At 40.9% G+C, this 23,618-nt stretch overlaps 1 protein-coding gene across 4 annotated transcripts in view; it reads right to left on the bottom strand.

The window, feature by feature from the left end:
* Window positions 1-2,252: 2,252 nt before the first annotated feature.
* The window catches only part of LOC112264602 (thyroid hormone receptor beta), a 174,532-nt gene continuing 153,166 nt past the window's right edge, over window positions 2,253-23,618 (bottom strand). For 2 of the 4 annotated variants that reach the window (XM_042295468.1, XM_042295469.1), the window contains exons 6-12: window positions 17,166-17,266; window positions 16,840-16,987; window positions 15,042-15,247; window positions 12,309-12,395; window positions 8,282-8,428; window positions 7,326-7,584; window positions 2,253-3,189 (exon numbers count right to left, since the gene is read on the bottom strand). In XM_042295468.1, coding sequence (XP_042151402.1) covers window positions 2,948-3,189; window positions 7,326-7,584; window positions 8,282-8,428; window positions 12,309-12,395; window positions 15,042-15,247; window positions 16,840-16,987; window positions 17,166-17,266 — 1,190 coding nt within the window. In that variant the 3' untranslated portion in view covers window positions 2,253-2,947. The remainder of the gene's footprint in view (window positions 3,190-7,325; window positions 7,585-8,281; window positions 8,429-12,308; window positions 12,396-15,041; window positions 15,248-16,839; window positions 16,988-17,165; window positions 17,267-23,618) is intronic. The other 2 variants (XM_042295470.1, XM_042295471.1) reach the window with 2 other exon arrangements.

Below are 23,618 nucleotides of genomic sequence, written 5' to 3'. Positions count from 1 at the left end.
ACTCTCATGTTGAGAATATAATATAACGCATGAACATCAATGAGTCAATAGTTCCCATGGGATCTTGTGAGACATCAGGAGGAGGTTCTGCCTGCATCACAGCTCACAGTGTCTGTCTGGTCTGTCCATCTGGTCTGTCCGTTTGCAGCTCAGGAACTACACTATTTCAATAACGTTCTGTTTCATGATGCGAGTCTACACTCTACAGCTTGAATGAGAGCCGGAAGCATGTTCTAGAAGAATGCTCTAAAAGAAGTCACTGATAGCCAATCAGGCCAGGTTAAAACATGTATCCTGGTTCATGGGAAACGATCCAATACAGTTGAATGAATTAGCTATTTTTTTGGCACTGCATGAGTAGCATCATTCAAAAAATAGATAGTTATAGAACGGCTTCAGTCTTTTTGCTGACTTCATGTCAAATTGTGCTTTTATATCTGTCCTGATCATTTAGGTTTAACACAGAAGAGGAGAAACAAGATGTCTTTTAGATAGCTGTTTCTCTGTGGATGAGTTGTATAGTGTTGTGCCTTTCCATTGTTAGAAATGTGACCGGGTCTACTCATGTGGGAGCTTGTGGTGGGAATCATAGAAATATAATTAGAATAAGAATAGCTGCAGGTCCACCCATCCCATTACAGAACATTTACTTGAATGGGAATGCCTGTTCTACTATTTCTATGGCGTGAAGGATGTGAGTACAGTCAGCGTGTTTGAATGTTGCAGGATGGCAGCACTGAGCAGGTATAGATATACAGTTGAAGTTGTAAATATACATACACCTTAGCCAAATACATTTAAACTCGGTTTTTCACAATTCCTGACATTTAATCCTAGTAACAATTCCCTGTCTTAAGTCAGTTAGGATCACCACTTTATTTTAAGAATCTGAAATGTCAGAATAATAGAAGAGAGAATGATTTATTTCAGCTTTTATTTCTTTCATCACATTCCCAGTGGGTCAGAAGTTTACATACTCTCAATTAGTATTTGGTAGCATTGCCTTGACATTTTTTAACTTGGGTCAAACATTTCGGTAGGCCTTCCACACGCTTCCCACAATAAGTTGGGTGAATTTTGTCCCATTCCTCCTGACAGAGCTGTGTAACTGAGTCATGTTTGTAGGCCTCCTTGCTCGCACATGCCTTTTCAGTTCTGCCCACAAATTTTCTAAAGGATTGAGGTCAGGACTTTGTGATGGCCACTCCAATACCTTGACTTTGTTGTCCTTAAGCCATTTTGCCAAAACCTTGGATGTATGCTTGGGGTCATTGTCCATTTGGAAGACCCATTTGCAACCAAGCTTGAACTTCCTGACTGATGTCTTGAGATGTTGCTTCAATATATCCACATAATTTTCCTCCCTCATGATGCCATTTTGTGAAGTGCACCAGTCCCTCCTGCAGCAAAGCACACCCACAACATGATGCTGCCACCCCCGTGCTTCAAGGTTGGGATGGTGTTCTTCAGCTTGCAAGCCTCTGCCTTTTTCCTCCAAACATAACAATGATAATTACGGCCAAACAGTTCAATTTTTGATTCATCAGACCAGAGGACATTTCTCCCAAAAGTATGATGTTTGTCCCCATGTGCAGTTGCAAACCACCATTTTTTACGCCGGTTTCAGCTTCCTTGCTGAGCAGCCTTTCAGGTTATGTCGATATAGGACTTGTTTACTGTGGATATAGATACTTTTGTACCTGTTTCCTCCAGCATCTTCACAAGGTCCTTAGCTGTTCTTCTGGGATTGATTTGCACTTTTCACACCAAAGTACGTTAATATCTAGGAGACAGAACGTGTGTCCTTCCTGAGCGGTATGACGGCTGCGTGGTCCCATGGTGTTTATACTTGCCTACTATTGTTTGTACAGATGAACCTGGTACTTTCAGGCTTTTGGAAATTGCTCCCAAAGATGAACCAGACTTGTGGAGGTCCACCATTTTTTTCCTGAGGGCTTGGCTGATATCTTTGGATTTTCCAATGATGTCAAGCAAAGAGGCATTGAGTTTAAAGGTATGCCTTGATATACATCCACAGGTACACCTCCAATTGACTCAAATGATGTCAATTAGCCTATCAGAAGCTTATAAAGCCATGACATAATTTTCTAGAATTGTCCAAGCTGTTTAAAGTCACAGTCAATATAGTGTATGTAAACTTCTGACCCACTGGAATTGTGATACAGTGAATTATAAGTGAAATAATCTGTCTGTAAACAATTGCTGGAAAAATGACTTGTGTCATGCACAAAGTAGTAGTCCTAACCAACTTGCCAAAACTATAGTTTGTTAACAAGAACTTTGTGGAGTGGTTGAAAAACAAGTTTTTATGACTCCAACCTAAGTGTATGTAAACTTCCAACTTCAACTGTAGCCCTCACAGAACACCAGCATCAGATGGACACCTGTATGAAAGCTACTCCACATCCCTTGACTGGGGAAGTATCGTAGGAAGAGAATGCGAAATGGAAGGGAATAATGCTGGTTAGCTGGCTTCTGCTGTCTGTCACTGACCTTCTCAGTGTTGGTGGAGTCAGCATTCGCTATTAAAATGGACTAAAATGAAACACTACACGTTGCATGGTTTGTATGACTGACTGAACGAGCACCGTCGACGACAGAAATTAGACTGTACAATTAACACAACAAAAACTTATAGAGAAGGAACTGAGAAGTGAAACATTTACAAAATAAAAACCAAAAGAAAATGCTATTCACATGTACCCGCATCATAAGGGATGGTTCCATCCATAAGAACTAGGCTGAGAAGCTAGGCTACACCTAAGGTATGGAATGAAGTGACTCAGTAGTGCTAATGAGAGTTCCAACAACGTGTCCCAAGACGCCTAGAGCCACTCTGAGGCCACTGTCGTAGCCCCGGCCAGGCGCCCACGCACACACACACTCTGACACACACCTCGGCAGGGTGTGTGGGCCCGTCTGTCCGTCAATCCTCAAAAACCTCCAGGAAGAGTGGGGGGAAGAGTTCGTTGGGGCACTCCACCTTCATATGCAGGAAGCGGGAGGCGTGGCACGCCCCGATCATCCGCAGGTCCGTCACCTTCATCAGCAGCTTGGGCCAGAATTGCGCCACCTTGTGTTTGCGGTAGTTGATGTAATGTTCAAAGGCCAGAAGGAACTCCTCCTGACAGCGCTCAATACGCTCCACGCTGGTCAGCCCCGGACGGTCTGGGGAGGGAGGGAGAGATAGACAGAAAGGAGAAAAGGATGAATATGGATGAGTTTCATACTGTACTGCATATTACTACTGTCAGGTAGATAGAACAATTCTATACTAATTCAACCCAAATCTACAAACACGATCTCACTGGAGATAGAGACTATAACTCAACACTTGTATTAATTGGATATCCTGTAATCGGTCACTGGCTTGTTTCATCAGCACTACTAAGTCACTCCAGGGGTTGCATGTGTGATAGATTTACAGAACATCCCAATAATACAAGTATTGAGTTTTGAGTAAGTATGCTACAGAATTATTCGAACAAATACCAGATTGGCTCACGTGTGCCATTGATTTCACAACTATAAAAGTCAATGCAGACGATCTGTGCATGTGGATATAATAGGAGATTGATGGCTTCACAGAACAGAGTGGCATCATCTTAGAGATGGAGGGAGGGAGATGTGTGGACCCTACACAAAGTTATTGATTTTGAACGTCAAACCCCCGGACGGCCATTGTAGTCTCATCATTAGATGGTTTCCTTTCCTAGGGTGGGCTCTGTAATCCCTTATAATCACTACGTGAAAGATTGGCCTAATGGGTTTAAACAGACCTCTGGTGGAAGTTAACAGCAGTATTGACGTGTGACTGACTGTGGTTAATCACACATGAAAACAGGCCGGCACACACTGACTTACTGGCTTTACCGACTGTTTCATTGCTTACTGACTGTTTTGCTGCAGGTCTCACAGGGGGGTAAAGCCACAGGAACTACAGGCTCTTTGCTAACAAGTCACTGTATATGAATAAATATATTCACTGAGTGTACAAAACATTAGGCCTTTCTACTATTGAGTTGCACCCCTTTTTGCCCCCAGAACAGCCTCAATTCGTCGGGGCATGGACTCTACTGTACAAGGTGAGACAAGCGATCCAAAAGATGCTGGCCCATGTTGACTCCAATCATTCCCACAGTTGTGTCAAGTTGGTTGGATGTCCTTTGGGTGGTGGACCATTCTTGATACACAGGGGAAACTGTTGAGCTTAAAAAATCCACCAGCGTTGCAGTTCTTGACAAACTCTGCAGAGATAGTTGTCCTTCTGGAAGGTTCTCCCATCTCCACAGAGGAACTCTGGAGCTCTGTCAGATTGACAATCGGGTTCTTGGTCACCTCCCTGACCAAGGCCCTTCTCCCCCGATTGCTCCGTTTGGCTGGGCGGCCAGCTCTAGGTATTGTCTTGATGGTTCCACTGTGTTCTTGGGGACCTTCAATTCTGCTGAATTTTTTTGGTACCCTTCCTCATATCTGTGCCTCGACACAATCCTGTCTCGAAGCTCTACGGACAATTCCTTTGACCTCATGGCTTGGTTTTTGCTCTGACATGCACTGTCAACTGTGGGACCTTGTATAGACAGGTGTGTGCCTTTCCAAATCATGTCCATTCAATTGAATTGACCACAGGTGGACTCCAATCAAGTTGTAGAAACATCTCAAGGATGATCAATGGAAACAGGATGCACCTGAGCTCAATTTCGAGTCTCATAGCAAAGGGTGTGAATACTTATGTAAATAAGGTATTTCTGTTTTATTTTTTAAAATATACATTTGCAAAGAAAATCTAAAAAACGGTTTTCACATTGACATTATGGGGCATTGTGTGTAGATTGATGAGAAAAAAAACATTTTTTCATACATTTTAGAATAAGGCTGTAACGTAACAAAATGTGCAAAAAGTCAAGAGTCTGAATACTTTCCGAATGCACTGTAAATATTTTGTCTTGCCCATTCATCCTCTGAATGGCACACATACACAATGCATGTTTCAATCGTCTCAAGGCTTAAAAATCCTTCTTTAACCTACAACTGGGTTCACCTTTTCAGTCTACAGTATCTCATGGAAAGCGCAGGTGTTCCTAATGTTTTGTACACTAATTGTATATATTATACATATACATTTATTGTGTACAATTGAAGTGTATATCATAAAGAATACACATCTATAAGCACATCCATGTGTGTTCATAGACGTGTAATGTAAGTTTCATGATATACTGTTGTCATGACACTAGCCCATTCAGCGAATTGGCTAGCAGAGATGTGAACAACCCCCCCCTCTCTTGTTAAGGGGAGGGGCACTTTTACTGCTTTACAACCAGTCGTAGTTTCCTTTTAGAGACTTGTCTCCCTGACCATGCCATATGGGAGAGAGAGGGTCACAGTAGAACAAAGGAACTTTCCCGCCAAATTCTACTACATCTCAGAATTTTAACAATATTCCTATTTTGGAGAATGTGTAAGCAGTCGGTGGAGAAGCCAGATATGACCTGGTCCATTTTGTTTCATGTTTGTGACCTCATGAAAGACAATACAGCCACATTACCCTAACTCTGTTTATACAGGTTCCTCAGTTATGAGGCTTGCATTTAATTCTTGTATAAAATGAATAAGTAAAGATTAAACTATTTGCGAAATGATGTAATATGATGTTAACCTTTAAAATGAGAGAATTGACCTTCATTGTAAAGTTGAACTAAGTCAGTATCCACGCCCAAATGAATAGACATTGGTTGGAAATGATGAACCAACCCCTTTTCCACTTTTGAATAAAAGCCTCCGCGACGAAAAGTCAACTCAGTTCCAAATTCCTTGAGGACTTGTCCTCACGTTTAAAAGGGCTAATTCTAATTTCAAATCTACAGACCAGGAAACGTGAGAGCTTGCTCCACACGTGAAATGGTATGAAATCTGAACTATTGATCACCTAACGAAGAAGTGCATACTAAACTAGCATATATCAGACTGCAGCTGAACATATGTGCAAATCTAGTACGAGAACACTGACTGACGAGGAAGCATCTTCAGATTGAGATGAACCTCTCAGACCACGTGAACCTCTCACCCGACGACCCGGGAAGAATCTACAAAGGTCCATGGCGACCTCAACTGGGCAAACCAGCCTCACATCATCAGCTCAACTATCGAAGCCAGCTTCACGTAAATACTAGGCATTGCTTTTCCGAATGAGCGATCGTTGGCATATGTGGCATATGTATTTATGTGAGAATAGCTTCCCAGGTCCGATAGATACCCATGTTCCTTAGTCTTCCTTCTAAACCCCCCTTCTCTTTTCTCTGAATCTATTGTGTAATAACCAAACTGTTTTTGTTTAGTCCACTAGGGGCGGTATTTACTGTATAATGTTATTATGTATTGTATATTCTTTAATTGTTTAATTAGTTAGTAAATAAATAATTGAGGCAATTGGTGTATGGGTGATTCATAGTAAAGGCTAGGTTCGTGCAGATAGCCAATAATTTTACAACATTTGGAATGAGAACTGATGAGGTAATAATTCATTAATTAAAGACTGATCAGATATTAAAATATCTGAAGAGTTATATTCGGAAAATTATAACTTTGTAATCTGAACATTTTCTGTGGTGCCCCGACTTCCTCGTTAATTAAAGTTTACATGATTAGTTTAATCATGTAACAATAATTACATATAGAGAATTGATTTGATAAAATAACAGTCTTCACATTTAATGACAAGTCTGAGACAGGACAACGTTAATGTAAAAATTTCTAGAATTACATACACACGGGACAGGGATTAATATGGCGTGTTGTTCGACCAATCCTCTATCTGTTTGAACTCAGGGGCCTGCCGCTCTCTTTCTGTCTCACCTACAATGTATTCTACTTCCTACCTAATCTACTTTTAATGTACTTGTCATCATGCCAACTAGTTCAACATTGAAATGGCAGGTCATGCCAAATTAAAATGAACAACAACACAATATAGAATATTAAAGAACACTCGTTTGAAAGTTTTGGAAGACTCTAATAGTTACGTTCAAATTCACCCAGTTTTTTTTAAAGGGGCACCTTTTAAAGAAAATCTTTGAAATAACTATCCGTAAAAAAAGAGATATCTTCTATATTGTCAGCTTACAAGTGGGTAAAACTGCTGCTGGACTGTGGCCCCTCAGTTTCAATGGCCATGACCCCCTTGCCCTTTAAAACGCTTTTGGAAGGTGACAAAACCCATAGCGAAAACAAGGAGCCGGATGTCTGGTAGTGTGGTAACGCAACAGGTGTGTGTGTGGGCCGGCAAGCATGTATCTTTCTCTCACCGGAGGACAGGAGGATGACGGCCTGTAGCAGAGCGACCTCAGAGTCGTCCAGGTGGAACGACGACAGCGACACGCCCAAATCAAAGATGGCATCCGACACCACACCCAGGCCTCCGTTCTTCAGCTGGCCGCGGGTCACGGCCATCTCCCCGTTAAGTGTCAGCGTCTCGCTCTCGGGGTCATAGCGAACGGCCGCCCGTAAAGACATGATCTCCATGCAGCAGCCTTTCAATAGGATAATCTGGTCTTCACAAGGCAGCTGGGAGGGGAGAGACAAACACAGAAAGCAAACATTGTTATTGATTTTTTATTGATTTATTTGCACACGAACGATGAACGACTGATGTGATTGTAAGAATTAAAAGGAGCATGTGCAGGAGAGGTCAAAAGTCCAGAAATGATATTAGAACATTTATGTTGACATATATTAGTAGTGTTAGCATTTATCCCATACTAAATGCTTTTTTCCCCTGCCATATTTTGAAATGAATTTGAATTTCAGTTTAGTTTAAAATATTATTAATAATGTTGATTTAGTTTAGTTTACATGTTGAGACCATTTCTATTTCAGTTTTAGTATTAGTGAGTTTTTAAGGTATTTCATCATTTTTTTAAATGAAAGACAAGTAGAAATATAGCACTAAGCCAAAACATAATTGACACAATTTCTATTTAACTATAAACTAAATAGTGAATTAATATTACATTTAAAATGTTCTCTCATTTTAGTTTCTATTTGAGTAAAATTGCTTATGTTGAGTTTTGAACTTGAGTTTGTTTCCATTTAAGTTATAGTGTTTTAGAACCAATATATTTATTGACATTCTCTATGATAAGCAGGCAATCAATCATAAGAAAAGAGAACACAAATATAAAACACACATCCCCAATAAACGTTGCTAATATTTACATTTGACATTTTAGTTGCAATAAAGGAAATAGCTTTGCTTACGTACCTCACAGAACATAGGCAGCTTTTTGGCAAAGTCCACCACTCGGGTAATGGCGGGGGTGATAATTTTTGTAAACTGACTGAAGGCTTCAATGTCCACTTTGCTCCCTTCAGGTGCATTTATGACCGGTGCTTGACCAATGTCCTCAGGCTGAAACGACAAGAGGTGGAGGGAGGACACGGCTCAGTGCATGTAAGTATGTCCAACAGGGACAGACTACTAAAAGACTTTAAGACACAGGGTGTAACTGAAATAGGGTGCACCCTATATATTGCAGTACTTTCGAGCATAGGTCACTGGTTAAAAGTAGTGTGCTATCTAGGGAGGAGGGTTCAATTCAGATGCAGCTAGAAAGATCAGAAAACACAACACGGTCTCCTCTTTCTCCTCTAGGCATGACAGGTCAACGAGTAAAACAGCACGACATGAAAACAAACTGGACAGCGTTTCCACTGTGACCGTTGTTCAGGAGGGAAAAGGAGGAACGTTTGAGGGAAACTTAAACAGGAGGGGATTCTCAGGAAAGTTTGAGGGAAACTTAAACAGGAGGGGATTCTCAGGAAAGTTTGAGGGAAACTTAAACAGGAGGGGATTCTCAGGAAAGTTTGAGGAAACTTAAACAGGAGGGGATTCTCAGGAAAGTTTGAGGGAAACTTAAACAGGAGGGGATTCTCAGGAAAGTTTGAGGGAAACTCAGGAAAGTTTGAGGGAAACTTAAACAGGAGGGGATTCTTAGGAAAGTTTGAGGGAAACTTAAACAGCAGGGGATTCTCAGGAAAGTTTGAGGGAAACTTAAACAGGAGGGGATTCTCAGGAATGTTTGAGGGAAACTTAAACAGCAGGGGATTCTCAGGAAAGTTTGAGGGAAACTTAAACAGCAGGGGATTCTCAGGAAAGTTTGAGGGAAACTTAAACAGGAGGGGATTCTCAGGAAAGTTTGAGGGAAACTTAAACAGGAGGGGATTCTCAGGAAAGTTTGAGGGAAACTTAAACAGGAGGGGATTCTCAGGAATGTTTGAGGGAAACTTAAACAGCAGGGGATTCTCAGGAAAGTTTGAGGGAAACTTAAACAGGAGGTGATTCTCAGGAAACTTTGAGGAAACTTAAACAGGAGGGGATTCTCAGGAAAGTTTGAGGGAAACTTAAACAGCAGGGGATTCTCAGGAAAGTTTGAGGGAAACTTAAACAGGAGGGGATTCTCAGGAAAGTTTGAGGGAAACTTAAACAGCAGGGGATTCTCAGGAAAGTTTGAGGGAAACTTAAACAGGAGGGGATTCTCAGGAAAGTTTGAGGGAAACTTAAACAGCAGGGGATTCTCAGGAAAGTTTGAGGGAAACTTAAACAGGAGGGGATTCTCAGGAAAGTTTGAGGGAAACTTAAACAGGAGGGGATTCTCAGGAAAGTGCAAAGTGCAAGCCATTCATTTTCTCATCCTCAGTTGGCAGTGTCTTTGACTAGGGTTATCCACTGATACGGTATTATTACTTTTATAACATATTGAACTACTTTCCTTCTGACCAGAAGTGACATAAGAGTGATAGAGTAGAGCGAGCGCATAAGCAAAGAGCCCAGATTGAGTTGAGTTGAGTAGCAGAGGACAAAGCACTGTGTACAGCACCCCCCAGCTTCTGTTGGTTTGGTTGTAAATCAATATAAATATTGATGAAATAATAAAACACTCATTATTAATAATAATAATATCCTTTTAAGAGTCCTTCTCCCCTGTATGCCTTTCAACTGGCACAGCTAGCAGAGAACTATCTACATACTTTATGCACTTAAAGCTAGACTACACGGCAAAAGGCATGTGGACACCTGCTCGTTGAACATCCCATTCCAAAATCAAGGGCATTAATATGGAGTTGGTCCCCCTCCTTTGCTGTTATAACAGCCTCCACTCTTCTGGGAAGGCTTTTCATTAGATGTTGGAACATTGCTGCGGGGACATGCTTCCATTCAGCCACAAGAGCATTAGTGAGGTCTGGCACTGATGTTGGGCGATTAGGCCTGGCTCCCAAAGAACAGTTCTTGTGCTGACGTTGCTTCCAGAAGCATTTTGGAACTAGTAGTGAGTGACCACTTCAGCACTCGGCGGTCCTGTTCTGTGAGCTTGTGTGGCCTACCACTTCGTGGCTGAGCCATTGTTGCTCCTTGACGTTTCTACTTCACAATAACAGCACCTACAGTTGACCGGGGCAACTCTAGCAGGGTAGAAATTTGACGAACTGACTTGTTGGAAAGGTGGCATCCTATGACGATGCCACATTGAAAGTCACTGAGCTCTTCAGTATGGCCATTCAAGTGCCAATGTTTGTCTATGGAGATTGCATTGCTGTGTGCTCTATTTTATACACCTGTCAGCAACGGGTCTAGCTGAAATAGCCAAATCCACTAATTTGAAGGGTGTCCACATACTTCTAGCAATGTAGTGTATATGGGTCATTCAACAGAAGTGGTTAAAATTGCTGTCCCCAGTCAAAAAAACTATTTAAAAAAACAGATAAGTCTCCAAACTTAGGACATTTATTAACATCATGATCTATTCTAATTCATGCCAAGGCAATAACACACATATTGTTAAATTAATATAGTACAACATCTTTGTTGATATACTCATTTCTAGTGGGGGGGTGGCTGTCCCCACCCTGGCTCCTCAAATGTATGTTTGAAAACAAAGTGCTTCAATATTTGTAAAATATTTTTCACACTATTATTTCAATAGAACATATTGATTTGTTTTATTATTCAATTGAAAGATACTGCTACTTTATTGTAAAACATCTTTCACTAATAATGATTTCCACACTTTGTATGTCACTACCGAAACACACATTAAAAGACTGTAGAATTAATGTGACTTAAGCCACATCCTTACAACTATAATCAGGAAATGGGATTGCAACCCTCTCCATCATAGCCACATGATGTGTCAATACCAAACATATAATATACAACAAAATTGTATGTATTTGGGACAAAAATATGTGTCCAAAATATACAGTAGCTATAATAACTAAAAACTGAAACGTCCACAACCAAAACAATTTGGTTAATTTTGGTATTAACATAATTGTTTTGGTAACTGACTCTTTATTGGTAATCCACTGTATTTATTTACATCTATTGAAAAAAACATCTGATAAAATAATCTACATTAAAGACATAGATAATTGTTCTTCCTGGAAGTCAAATTAATTGGACGAAACCAATTCTTCTCGCTTTAAATCAAGGACATACTATTGTAGCGAATCCGGGGGGTAGGCCCAACTGGGACTCGAACCGAGGTCCAACAACTGTCAAGCCATTACCTTAACCGTTACGCCAAGAGGTTAAAGTGTGTCCTTAAGGTTGCTACAATATGGTATACAGTGGACAAGGTCCTCAGCCTAATCCCTCCTGCCACAAAGGTTACACAGTTACATGTCCAAATCAGCCAAAGTGTGTACGACACAGGCAGCTCAAATGTTAATTGATCTGATTGGTCAAAAGACCAATTAGTGAAATAAATTGCAGAATTTGGCTGCCTGTGTAAACGCAGCCACATGTGCGAGAAGCTTGGTCTGTGAATACAGGGAAACTTGTCCATGGGTCAGAGCCGGACATTGATGGTGAAATATGTCTCTAGATTACATTTAAAGGTTTTGAAAATCAGTTTAATATCTTGTTTTTACTATTTTGCACATTTTGTATTACATTTCTCAAATTAATATTTAACAGAAGGCTAATAAAAGGATCAATATGGTGCATGGTTCTCCCTTATTAATTACTTAATTGCAACTTTTTCACTGTTTTGGTAGTGAATCATTTTGTTCCTAGTAAGGAATTCACAAAACTACTTCAAATATGCAATACAAACAGTGTGTGAATAGTAGATGTCTAAAAATAGGATACAAATGACTTTTTTTTCTCTAACCCCAATTTGAATGAACCACTGTATTTTAACACTCGCCTATAATATAATAGCTAGCGATTTGAGAAGTGTTTTGATAGTATTTAAACTCAGTATTATATTTTGTCTACTAATTCTTACCTTGGTTTCCTTCACCCCCACTGCACTCTGGTCAGAAGTATAGAATAAATTACATGTTATTTCATTAAGTAGCATTGCTTCCTCGACCTGTTGGACAATCAACAGAGATTGTGAAGAACGTTTCAATGAGGAACCCGTGTCAAGCCAACTAAAAAAAAGAACACGTTTAAACTGAGGACAGGTAGATGACAGAAAAGTAAGTGCAGAGAGAGACAACAGGTGAGTAAGTACACAAAATGCAAAGTGGAGTTTCCATGACAAGATTTAGGCTCAGGCTGAAGCATTTATGTTATACTTATAAACATATATTTAATTATAGGTATTCAGGTAAAACATTTTTGTAAACTTTTTTTTTTTGGGGGGGGGGGGTACAAATTATACTGTTGTATGTCAAGACTCACAAATGAGTTAATCAAAGCTGATATACAGTACCCTTCAAAAGTTTGGAAACACCTACTCATTCAAGGGTTTTTCTTTATTTTTACTATTTTCTACATTGCAGAATAGTAGCGAAGACATCAAAACTATGAAATAACACATATGTATTCATGTAGCAACCAAAAAAGTGTTAAACAAATCAAAATATATTTTATATTTGAGATTCTTCAAAGTAGCCATCCCTTGCCTTGATTTCAGCTTTGCACACTCTTGGCATTCTCTCAACCAGCTTCATGAGGTAGTTACCTGGAATGCATTTCAATTAACAGGTGTGCCTTGTTAAAAGTTAATTTGTGGAATTGCTTTCCTTCTTAATGTGTTTGAGCCAATCAGTTGTGTTGTGACAAGGTAGGGGTGGTATATAGAAGATAGCCCTATTTGGTAAAAGACCAAGTCCATATTATGGCAACAACAGCTCAAATAAGCAGAGTAACGTAAGCCCATCATTACTTTAAGACATGAAGGTCAGTCAATCTGGAAAATTTCAAGAACTTGTAAAAACCATCAAGCGCTATGATGAAACTGGCTCTCATGAGGACCGCCACAGGAAAGGAAGACCCAGAGTTACCTCTGCTGCAGAGGATAAGTTAGAATAACTGCACCTCATTAGAATAACTGCACCTCAGACTGCAGCCCAAATAAATACTTCACAGAGTTCAAGTAACAGACACAGCTCAACATCAACTGTTCAGAGGAGACTGTGTGAATCAGGCCTTCATGGTTGGATTGCTGCAGAGAAACCACTACTAAAGGACATGAATAATAAGAGGAGACTTGCTTGGGCCAAGAAACACGAACAATGGACATTAGAACGGTGGAAATCTGTCCTTTGGTCTGATGAGTTAAAATGTGAGATTTTGGATTCTAACCGCCGTGTCTTAGTGAGACGCAGAGTAGGTGAACGGATGATCTCCGCATGTGTGGTTCCCACCGTGAAGCATGGAGGAGGAGGTGTGATGGTGCTTTACTGGTGACACTGTCTGTGATTTATTTAGAATTCAAGGCACACTTAACCAGCATGGCTACCACATCATTCTGCAGTGATACATCATCCCATCTGTTTGCGCTTAGTGGGACTACCATTTGTTTTTCAACAGGTCAATGACCCAAAACACACCTCCAGGCTGTGTAAGGGCTATTTGGCCAGAGTGTTGGAGTGCTGCATCAGATGACCTGGAGGGGATCAAGTTATTCATTCTCCACAATCACCCGACCTCAACCCAATTGAGATGGTTTGGGATGAGTTGGACGACAGAGTGAAGGAAAAACAGCCAACAAGTGCTCAGCATATGTGGGAACTCCTTCAGGACTGTTGGAAAAGCATTCCAGGTGAAGCTGGTTGAGAGAATGCCAAGAGTGTGCAAAGTTGTCATCAAGGCAAAGGGTGGCTACTTTGAAGATTCGAAAATCCAAAATATATTTTGATTTGTTTAACCCTTTTTTGTTACTACATGATTCCATATGTGTTATTTCATAGTTTTGATGTAGAAAATAGTAAAAATAAAGAAAAATCCTTGAATGAGTAGGTGTGTCCAAACTTTTGACTGGTACTGTACATTACGATAATATAGTATAATGTAATACTATAATACTAATATAATACCACATATGAATACAGTCTGCACAGGGACGACAGATGAAAATGTTTTGTTTAGCTAAATCTTGAACTATTACTAATCCAAAATAAATACATAAAATAAATTAAAATTCTATACTTCTATACTGTATATGTGGCCTACTCAACAGTCTATAGTCCAGGCCTTGTGTAATCTCTACATGGAAACTCCAGGATAGAGTCAAAGAAACTGAGACAGACTTCAATCTGCAGAGGACGATTAGACTTTATGGAAAATAAAATAATTTGGTTAAAATGTGAGGAGTGAAATTATAAAGGTAGTACTGCTCAACACACAGCGAGAGAGAGGAAGAGAGAGAAAGAGAGAGGAAGCGAGAGAGATAGAAAGAAACAGTTATTCATTTTTAGTATTTGTTTAGATTATTAAAGAACACTGCTTTAAAGGGGAGAGAAAGAAGAAAACAAGAGGAATGGATTGTTCCGTTTTAAGTTAATGTCTGCTGCGTTGAGGAAGACACTTTCTCCAACGTCCAGCTAATTCTCCCCATTCTACAAGGAGATACAAAAAACATGGACATATTAATGTTGGGAACAGTGGTGGGTTGGGGATGGGATGTGAGGTAGGGAAGGGGACAAGAGAGGGATTGTGGGAACTGGGAATGTTTCACAGAACAGACATGGTTGGTTAGACGCTGTCAGCCACGGAGGAGACGTCTCACCAAGAACTTGCGTTTCTGTTTCCAGTGGTTGCCCTGGGCGTTAGTTGACATGTGGGCCTCAGTGACCATGCGGATCAGGTCCCACTCCTCCTGGGACGGCTCAGGCCGGTCCCACACCGTCTTCTGGAGCTCATCCTTCCGCCGCCGCTCACGGTTCTCCTCGATCAACTTCCGCTTGGCGAGCCGCTTGCTGTCGTCCAGCACCACTGGGAGGGAGTGGTGGAGGTGTAGAGGAGGGGAGGGAGTGGTGGAGGTGTAGAGGATGGGAGGGAGTGGTGGAGGTGTAGAGGATGGGAGGGAGTGGTGGAGGTGTAGAGGATGGGAGGGAGTGGTGGAGGTGTAGAGGATGGGAGGGAGTGGTGGAGGTGTAGAGGATGGGAGGGAGTGGTGGAGGTGTAGAGGATGGGAGGGAGTGGTGGAGGTGTAGAGGAGGGGAGGGAGTGGTGGAGGTGTAGAGGATGGGAGGGAGTGGTGGAGGTGTAGAGGATGGGAGGGAGTGGTGGAGGTGTAGAGGATGGGAGGGAGTGGTGGAGGTGTAGAGGATGGGAGGGAGTGGTGGAGGTGTAAAGGATGGGAGGGAGTGGTGGAGGTGTAGAGGATGGGAGGGAGTGGTGGAGGTGTAGAGGATGGGAGGGAGTGGTGGAGGTGTAAAGGATGGGAGGGAGTGGTGGAGGTGTAGAGGATGGGAGGGAGTGGTGGAGGTGTAGAGGATGGGAGGGAGTGGTGGAGGTGTAGAGGATGTGAGGGAGTGGTGGAGGTGTAGAGGATGGGAGGGAGTGGTGGAGGTGTAGAGGATGGGAGGGAGTGGTGGAGGTGTAGAGGATGGGAGGGAGTGGTGGAGGTGTAGAGGATGGGAGGGAGTGGTGGAGGTGTAAAGGATGGGAGGGAGTGGTGGAGGTGTAGAGGATGGGAGGGAGTGGTGGAGGTGTAGAGGATGGGAGGGAGTGGTGGAGGTGTAGAGGATGGGAGGGGGTGGAGGAGGAGGTGTTAGGGATTGGGGGGAAGGGTGAAGTGGTAGGGCGAGAGATGGTCAAAGAAGGAAGCAAGGAGTCACGAACGGCGAGGGGATTGAGAGGGAGGGGATCAAGCGCACAAAGAAGCAAGTCTAAGTCTAAGTATTTTAAGAACTGCCACTGCTATTTTAAGAAATGAAATGTTCTATTGTTCTGAAGTATGGCTCCATACAATTTACAATACAAACAATATACAATTCAAAACATATGCACTCTGCCTCTGATATTTACACTGATATTTACACTGATATTTACACTGATAACATCCATCATTAAAAACGTGATCGATCTGTCAGTAGATAAATAATAATACAAATCTGATAACAGAAGTAAAAACAGAGAAAGCATGATAGAAATTGCACAATAAAACAAGAATGAAGAAGAGTATTTGTAAAGAGTAATGAATGAGGCAGTCTATTCCTGTTATGAGGAGTCATGACATTAGTTCTCCTCATCTCTGTACTCTGAAATAGGTAGGTTAAGCAGCTCTCCGTGATGAGCCACCTGGCAGGCCAAGCGTGATTATCAAGTTCAGTTAACAGATCTCTCAGGTAGATTGGAGCATATTTATTGAGACACATTTTTAGAGCAATCAGAACTAGTGCTAGTTAGTTAATTTGTTAAATCCGTTTTTTCCCCAGCTGCCATAGTGGTGGTAGTGAATGTCCTCTCAATTAAATATGAACGCTACATTATTATAATTGTATTATACATCTCACTCTAGAAGAAGGAACATTCTCTCTAAAGGTATTCTGGGGAAATAAACTAAGCAGAATACTACTTACAGTCTGTTGCCATGCCGACAGCGATGCACTTCTTGAAGCGGCATTCCTGGCACTGGTTCCTGGTCACCTTATCGATGACGCACTTTGCCTCGTACTTACAAGCGTACGTCGGGTTCAGGTTCTTCTGGATCGTCCGCCGGAAGAAACCCTTTGGGAAAAAAGATAAACAAAATGTTTGAAAGGGAATTTCCGGAACAGAATGATCTAAAAAATGATATTTCATTGAATTTTTCCTTTTTGATGGATACTGCTGAAACCATGTCAGAGAGTTAAGTGTTGGTATTATTACATCTGTTACTAATACATATGTCCAGTGTTGGTATTACCTTGCATCCTTCACAGGTGATACAGCGATAGTGATATCCTGTAGCTTTATCCCCACATACTACACATAACTCGTCCTTGTCCAGGTAACTGGGGATGTACCCTAACAAGACAGAAAGAAATCAAACGTAAACACATCATATAGGGAAAGATGTACAACTGAAATGTGTCTTCCACATTTAACCCAACCCCTCTGAATCAGAGGAGTGCCAAAATCGATATTCACGTCTTCGGGGCGCAGGGAACAGTGGGTTAACTGCCTCGCTCAGGTGTAGAACGACAGATTTTTACCTTGTCAGCCCCAGGGATTCGATCCAGCAACCTTTCGGTCACTGGCCCAATGCTCTAACCACTAGGCTACCTGCCGCCCCATATAGGCCAGTGACGATCCGTTAACAGGGACACAATTATACTTATGTTGGATACAAACAGCATTCAGAAACAACCAATTATGTATGCTAGGAACGCCTGTATCGTTACAAGACAGATTTCCCTGTGGGACAATAAAGTACTCATTTACTACTGTCTGACCACAAGCAGACCACTGAACATGATCTTTGTAGACACAGCAACTTAGAAACAAAGAGGTGATTTCCACCAGATGTGTTTAACATCATTCATTTCAACACAACGTTCTCCAAAAGGGCCTAAAGTGTGTAGCACTAAGAAGTTAAGAAGCAGAGGTAACAAGAGTTTAAAAGGTAGGGTCAGTGAGGGCAAGGCTGGGGGCTTAGCCCACTGAGAGAGGTGATCCAGCCCGGACACACGAGCAGGGTGGCATGCAGGGGGCCGTCAGACTGCGGGAGGGGAGGGGGTAGGAGGAGAGGAGGAGGGTGGGGGCAGAGGTCAATAAATGATCAATACGAGTCGAGGGGAGTCAGGGCCAAGCCATCAACCAGCAAGCTCCAGCCTTCTGTTACCCTGTCTGTAGTCTTGCTCCCTGTACCAGCAATCAATACACACGCACACACACACACACACACACACACACACACACACACACACACACACACACACACACACACACACACACACACACACAAAGCACAAAATGCAACAGGTTCTCTGGCTCCGGGTCAGTTCTGGCACGGTATGACACCTTAGGTCAACTTGGATTTACTCTAGTCCAAACTAAAGCCTGATCAAAGGAGCTCAGGTTGTCAACACAATTAATACCCACCCGTGAATTTAATAGCAAACCATTATGATAGATGCTAAGAACACTGTTCAGGACAATCAAATGCAGAGACATATTGACCATTCAGAAGTTTACCAACAAGTCTTTTCAAAGTCCATGGTCTTGTAATATGTTGACGGTCTGAATTTGCCTTTAAACTTCAAGAGGTCTTAGTTTGAAAGTGAATACATAGTTCAATGTACATAACTACAAATGGTCCCTCATGGGTTAACTTATCAACCGAGAAACTCACAGTACTCAGTGTTTAGGTGTTAATAAACATGTAGTATCAGAACCACTATGATTATAGTGTATCAAAAGTCACTACGATATTATATAAACACATACGAGCAAGGTTCAACACTGAAACGGTTTGCAATGAGATCACTGTTCAATGCAATGAAATCACTGTTCAAGCCAAACTAGATTAGCATACATCAAATACCAACAATATCAGGTCAGATTTTGTCCTTCATCAACAGGACATATTGGTGCACCTGTCGCACGTCTCTACACATGCATTCCAACACAAGCTGTCAGGATGGCACCCCATCACGCCACCGGGTTAGTCCCTACCTTTCAGTTTGTCATGCCATCACAATAATCCCTAGTACTTCCCGGTTCTAGAGCCAGAAGTACTGCTCCCTAGTCCCAACTCCCTACCTTTCTTGTTGACCTCTTGCATCCACTGCATGTGGGAGAAGTCAGGCTTCCCCTCAGAATAGTAGTCGGGCTGGTGGTTGTAGTGGCTGAGAGGCACTTCCATGGTGCAGTATTCACTTTTGAACACGGGGTTGGGTCCTGGGTAGGAGCAGGCGTAGGGCTGGCTGGGGGGCCAAGCCTGCTCCATGCAGGGAGGGTGGATCTGGTGCATGGGCTGGGGCTCACAGTGCCCGTACGCCCCGGGACCATCACCTCCATACATGCAGTACTCCCCACCGCCCTGCATCGGGTAGCCACCGCCTACGCCATGAGGCATCTCATACATGTCAGGCATGCAGTAGTTCATGATGGCCAACGACTGCACCGAAGGCAGGTAGGCTCATACAAAAGGCTGATGAAGGCCAAAAAAAGAAAAGAAAAGAAGCGCCTGGAGACAATGTTACGTATCAACTCAGAGCTAAGCCTAATTCATTCAGCGTTATGTTAAATTCCTCCAGATAAATAATGAAACGATTGATACGGATATGATAAGAAACTGGTGTACGGAGCAGGTAGGGGCTATGTTGGTAGAATGAGTCTTATATACCGAGACCTTGGGCCCACCCCTACAGTACAACCCCTAGCACGTACTCGCCCGGCTCCACCCCACCGCACAGCGCCCTACCAGCCGACTGTGGCAGGAGCTTTATGACGACGTGAGATTTCTAATCTGACTCTGTAAATCCCAGGAGTGTAACAGACAGACAGCAACAAGATGGTGATGTTCTCACAGATTAAAGCCTTGATTGATGTGCCTCACCAACCACCATCACCTAGTCATAGACATATGGTGCCATGCCGCTGACAGAAGATAACAACAAACAAAGACAGTACAAAATAACAAAAGAAAAGTCATCCCAAATACTTCTCTGGCATAAGAGTATGAATAAGTAGTAGCGGACAGTCTCGGAGAAGTTTAGTTTGGTTTGGTTCGTCAACACCCGGTGAGTCAATTCAATTTAACACTTAGATCTGGATGATAAACAATATCGTGCACATTAGAGTTCAAATCTCAGAATAATCGGGTTTAGCCTGCTTAGGCCTATTTCAGTGATTTATGTCGCACACAAACTCAGAACACCTGTCATCAATTCACATCAATCAACATGAATCCCACGTAATCCCAACATTTTCACTGGTAATAAAGTCAAACTTAGACTTCACTTCAGACTAGGATAGAATAGAATAGCTCATTTACAAGGGTTAAGTTATACCAACATTGTCATAAAATGAAGACCACCACACTGTAATCCATGATGGACAACACAACCCAGCTAAAAACAACTTGCTTACTAGTAGGTCAGTGAAACATCAGACACTTCTATAACTCATTAGAAACCCCTGCATGACTGAATGACTGATTATAACCCTTTCACAAGTGTATTACAATGATAATATTAGAGGAGCTAAGTGCAATGGTTCAAGATCATATACAATTATCAAATGTTGAAATAAATGGAATACTGAAGTTATATTCTTCTGGTGTTGATTGCATATTACTTTCTTCTTTGAGTCAGAATATAAGAAAGAAACCAAACGTTTTATTCTCTGATACTCTGGTATAGTTTGATCAACAGGTTGAATTTCAATGGGAGGCGCCATGTGCCAAACCACCTTATCGTATGTTAATCTTCAGACATTCAGCCATATTGATTATGGTATTGATTATGGTTCACAGGATAAGCCTTATGGCAGAGGGGAAGGCGGTACCGATATTTTCTAATTGGACAATCAAAGTAGATGGACTAACTAAGTACAAACATATGCTTGATCACACTTAAGGTTATTTTCTTGCTAAGATATGATTGGCTAAACTTTATGAGATCTTTGAAACACACTACATGTTACTTAATAAAGTTCTAAAAATAATAATAAAGTTATAATAACAATGTCCAAATAAATATATCAGAGTTTCAAGTAGTGATGGATCATTTGATATTATTCAGTTTAACAATTGAAAAAGTTTTTAGTTAATATCAGGTCTAGTGGACACAATTGCTCTACAAGGTCTACAAGTGAATAATAAGATATATATTTTATGGATTTCAAATTGAAAGAAGAAATACATTTAATATCAATTCTGTCCAAACAAGTCAGCCAAAGAACAACACCAAATAGCTATAGTATTGTTCCACATTTCTAACCATTGGTTGATCAATGACCACCAAGCATCCTGGCCTACATAATACCAATAGCATATAGAGTGGGTCTACAGAGAAATGCTAAGTATTCTGCTGTTCACCTTGTCTCCATTTACACGCACATGTTTTTTTTTAGAAATCAATCGAGTTTTAAATCTTAAAGATTAGCCATACAGTAGTTTCCCCAAAAGGTTCATTGTTTATATGAATAAATAATGTACCATTATATTAATCAAATATTGTCTCTTACTTTTAGAATTCACAAAGATGGCCGCTACACATTTAATTTATTTTGTCCTGATTTTTTGTGTGTAAATGTTTATATCCAGCGAGGATTGTGTACTTGTCTTTATCGCACCCAATTAACCAACCAGTTAACCGATGTTTGATATAGGAATACTTAACTGCAGTGGCATCACACACCAACGCACATGTGACTGGCAAAACAACGGAAACAGCTAAGTAAATGAGGGATACAAAGGGATACAAGGAAAGCAGGTGCTTCCACAGGTGTGGTTCCTGAGTTAATTAAGCAATAATTTCAATATTTAATTAGGTGTACATTTGGCAGATATTCTAATAATTGATCAATCAGTGGCCATGCTCTTATTGACAGCTCTTACAGTTTTTTTTTCAATTGCTAACAAGCGTTGCTCAATTCCCGAAGCCACTTTTTCCAAACTCTTCACACAGTCTGCATTACCAACATGCATCTTGGCCAAACAGTTCATCTCACCTCCAAAACTCACCCAAACCACCAAAACACTTTATACGTGTCTCAAAATAAGCTTGTTCGACCAGAACACTGGCAACAATTCTCACTCAGAAAGCATACATTGTCACTCATAACACACTGACCTAAAAAACACTAACATGGAGCATTACTTAAATGATTAACTTTTTCTCATTGAAGTTTGAATGATTTTCACATCATTATAGAATAAGAATAACACCTTTTCACTTTATTGACTGTACTGAAGTACATGTAACAACAATGAATCAGAAATGCAGCATTCTGCTTCAATAGCCTTTATTTTTTCTATATCTTTGCATATAGTAATTTACTTGTGAAAAATAAAAAGTTGAAACAAAAAACTAATTCCTGAAATTCCAGGGCTGCAATAAAAATATTTAAAAAACATCATCAACATGTATAGTATAATCACTCATACTGTACAGTACTGTGAGGGTTCTAGTTCTCATCAACATGTATAGTATAATCACTCATACTGTACAGTACTGTGAGGGTTCTAGTTCTCATCAACATGTCTAGTATAATCACTCATACTGTACAGTACTGTGAGGGTTCTAGTTCTCATCAACATGTATAGTATAATCACTCATACTGTACAGTACTGTGAGGGTTTTAGTTCTCATCAACATGTATAATATAATCACTCCTACTGTACAGTACTGTGAGGGTTCTAGTTCTCATCAACATGTATAGTATAACACTCATACTGTACAGTACTGTGAGGGTTCTAGTTCTCATCAACATGTATAGTATAACACTCATACTGTACAGTACTGTGAGGGTTCTAGTTCTCATCAACATGTATAGTGTAACACTCATACTGTACAGTACTGTGAAGGTTCTAGTTCTCATCAACATGTATAATATAATCACTCATACTGTACAGTACTGTGAGGGTTTTAGTTCTCATCAACATGTATAATATAATCACTCATACTGTACAGTACTGTGAGGGTTTTAGTTCTCATCAACATGTATAGTATAACACTCATACTGTACAGTACTGTGAAGGTTCTAGTTCTCATCAACATGTATAATATAATCACTCATACTGTACAGTACTGTGAGGGTTTTAGTTCTCATCAACATGTATAATATAATCACTCATACTGTACAGTACTGTGAGGGTTTTAGTTCTCATCAACATGTATAGTATAACACTCATACTGTACAGTACTGTGAGGGTTCTAGTTCTCATCAACATGTATAGTATAACACTCATACTGTACAGTACTGTGAGGGTTCTAGTTCTCATCAACATGTATAGTATAACACTCATACTGTACAGTACTGTGAGGGTTCTAGTTCTCATCAACATGTATAGTGTAACACTCATACTGTACAGTACTGTGAGGGTTCTAGTTCTCATCAACATGTATAGTATAACACTCATACTGTACAGTACTGTGAGGGTTCTAGTTCTCATCAACATGTATAGTATAACACTCATACTGTACAGTACTGTGAGGGTTCTAGTTCTCATCAACATGTATAGTATAACACTCATACTGTACAGTACTGTGAGGGTTCTAGTTCTCATCAACATGTATAGTATAACACTCATACTGTACAGTACTGTGAGGGTTCTAGTTCTCATCAACATGTATAGTATAACACTCATACTGTACAGTACTGTGAGGGTTCTAGTTCTCATCAACATGTATAGTATAACACTCCTACT

Source organism: Oncorhynchus tshawytscha, linkage group LG13 (genome assembly GCF_018296145.1).
Source record: "Oncorhynchus tshawytscha isolate Ot180627B linkage group LG13, Otsh_v2.0, whole genome shotgun sequence".
NCBI classification, from domain to species: Eukaryota; Metazoa; Chordata; class Actinopteri; order Salmoniformes; family Salmonidae; genus Oncorhynchus; species Oncorhynchus tshawytscha.
Note: the sequence above shows the minus strand (reverse complement) of the source record. Positions and strands in the feature narration are given on the sequence as shown.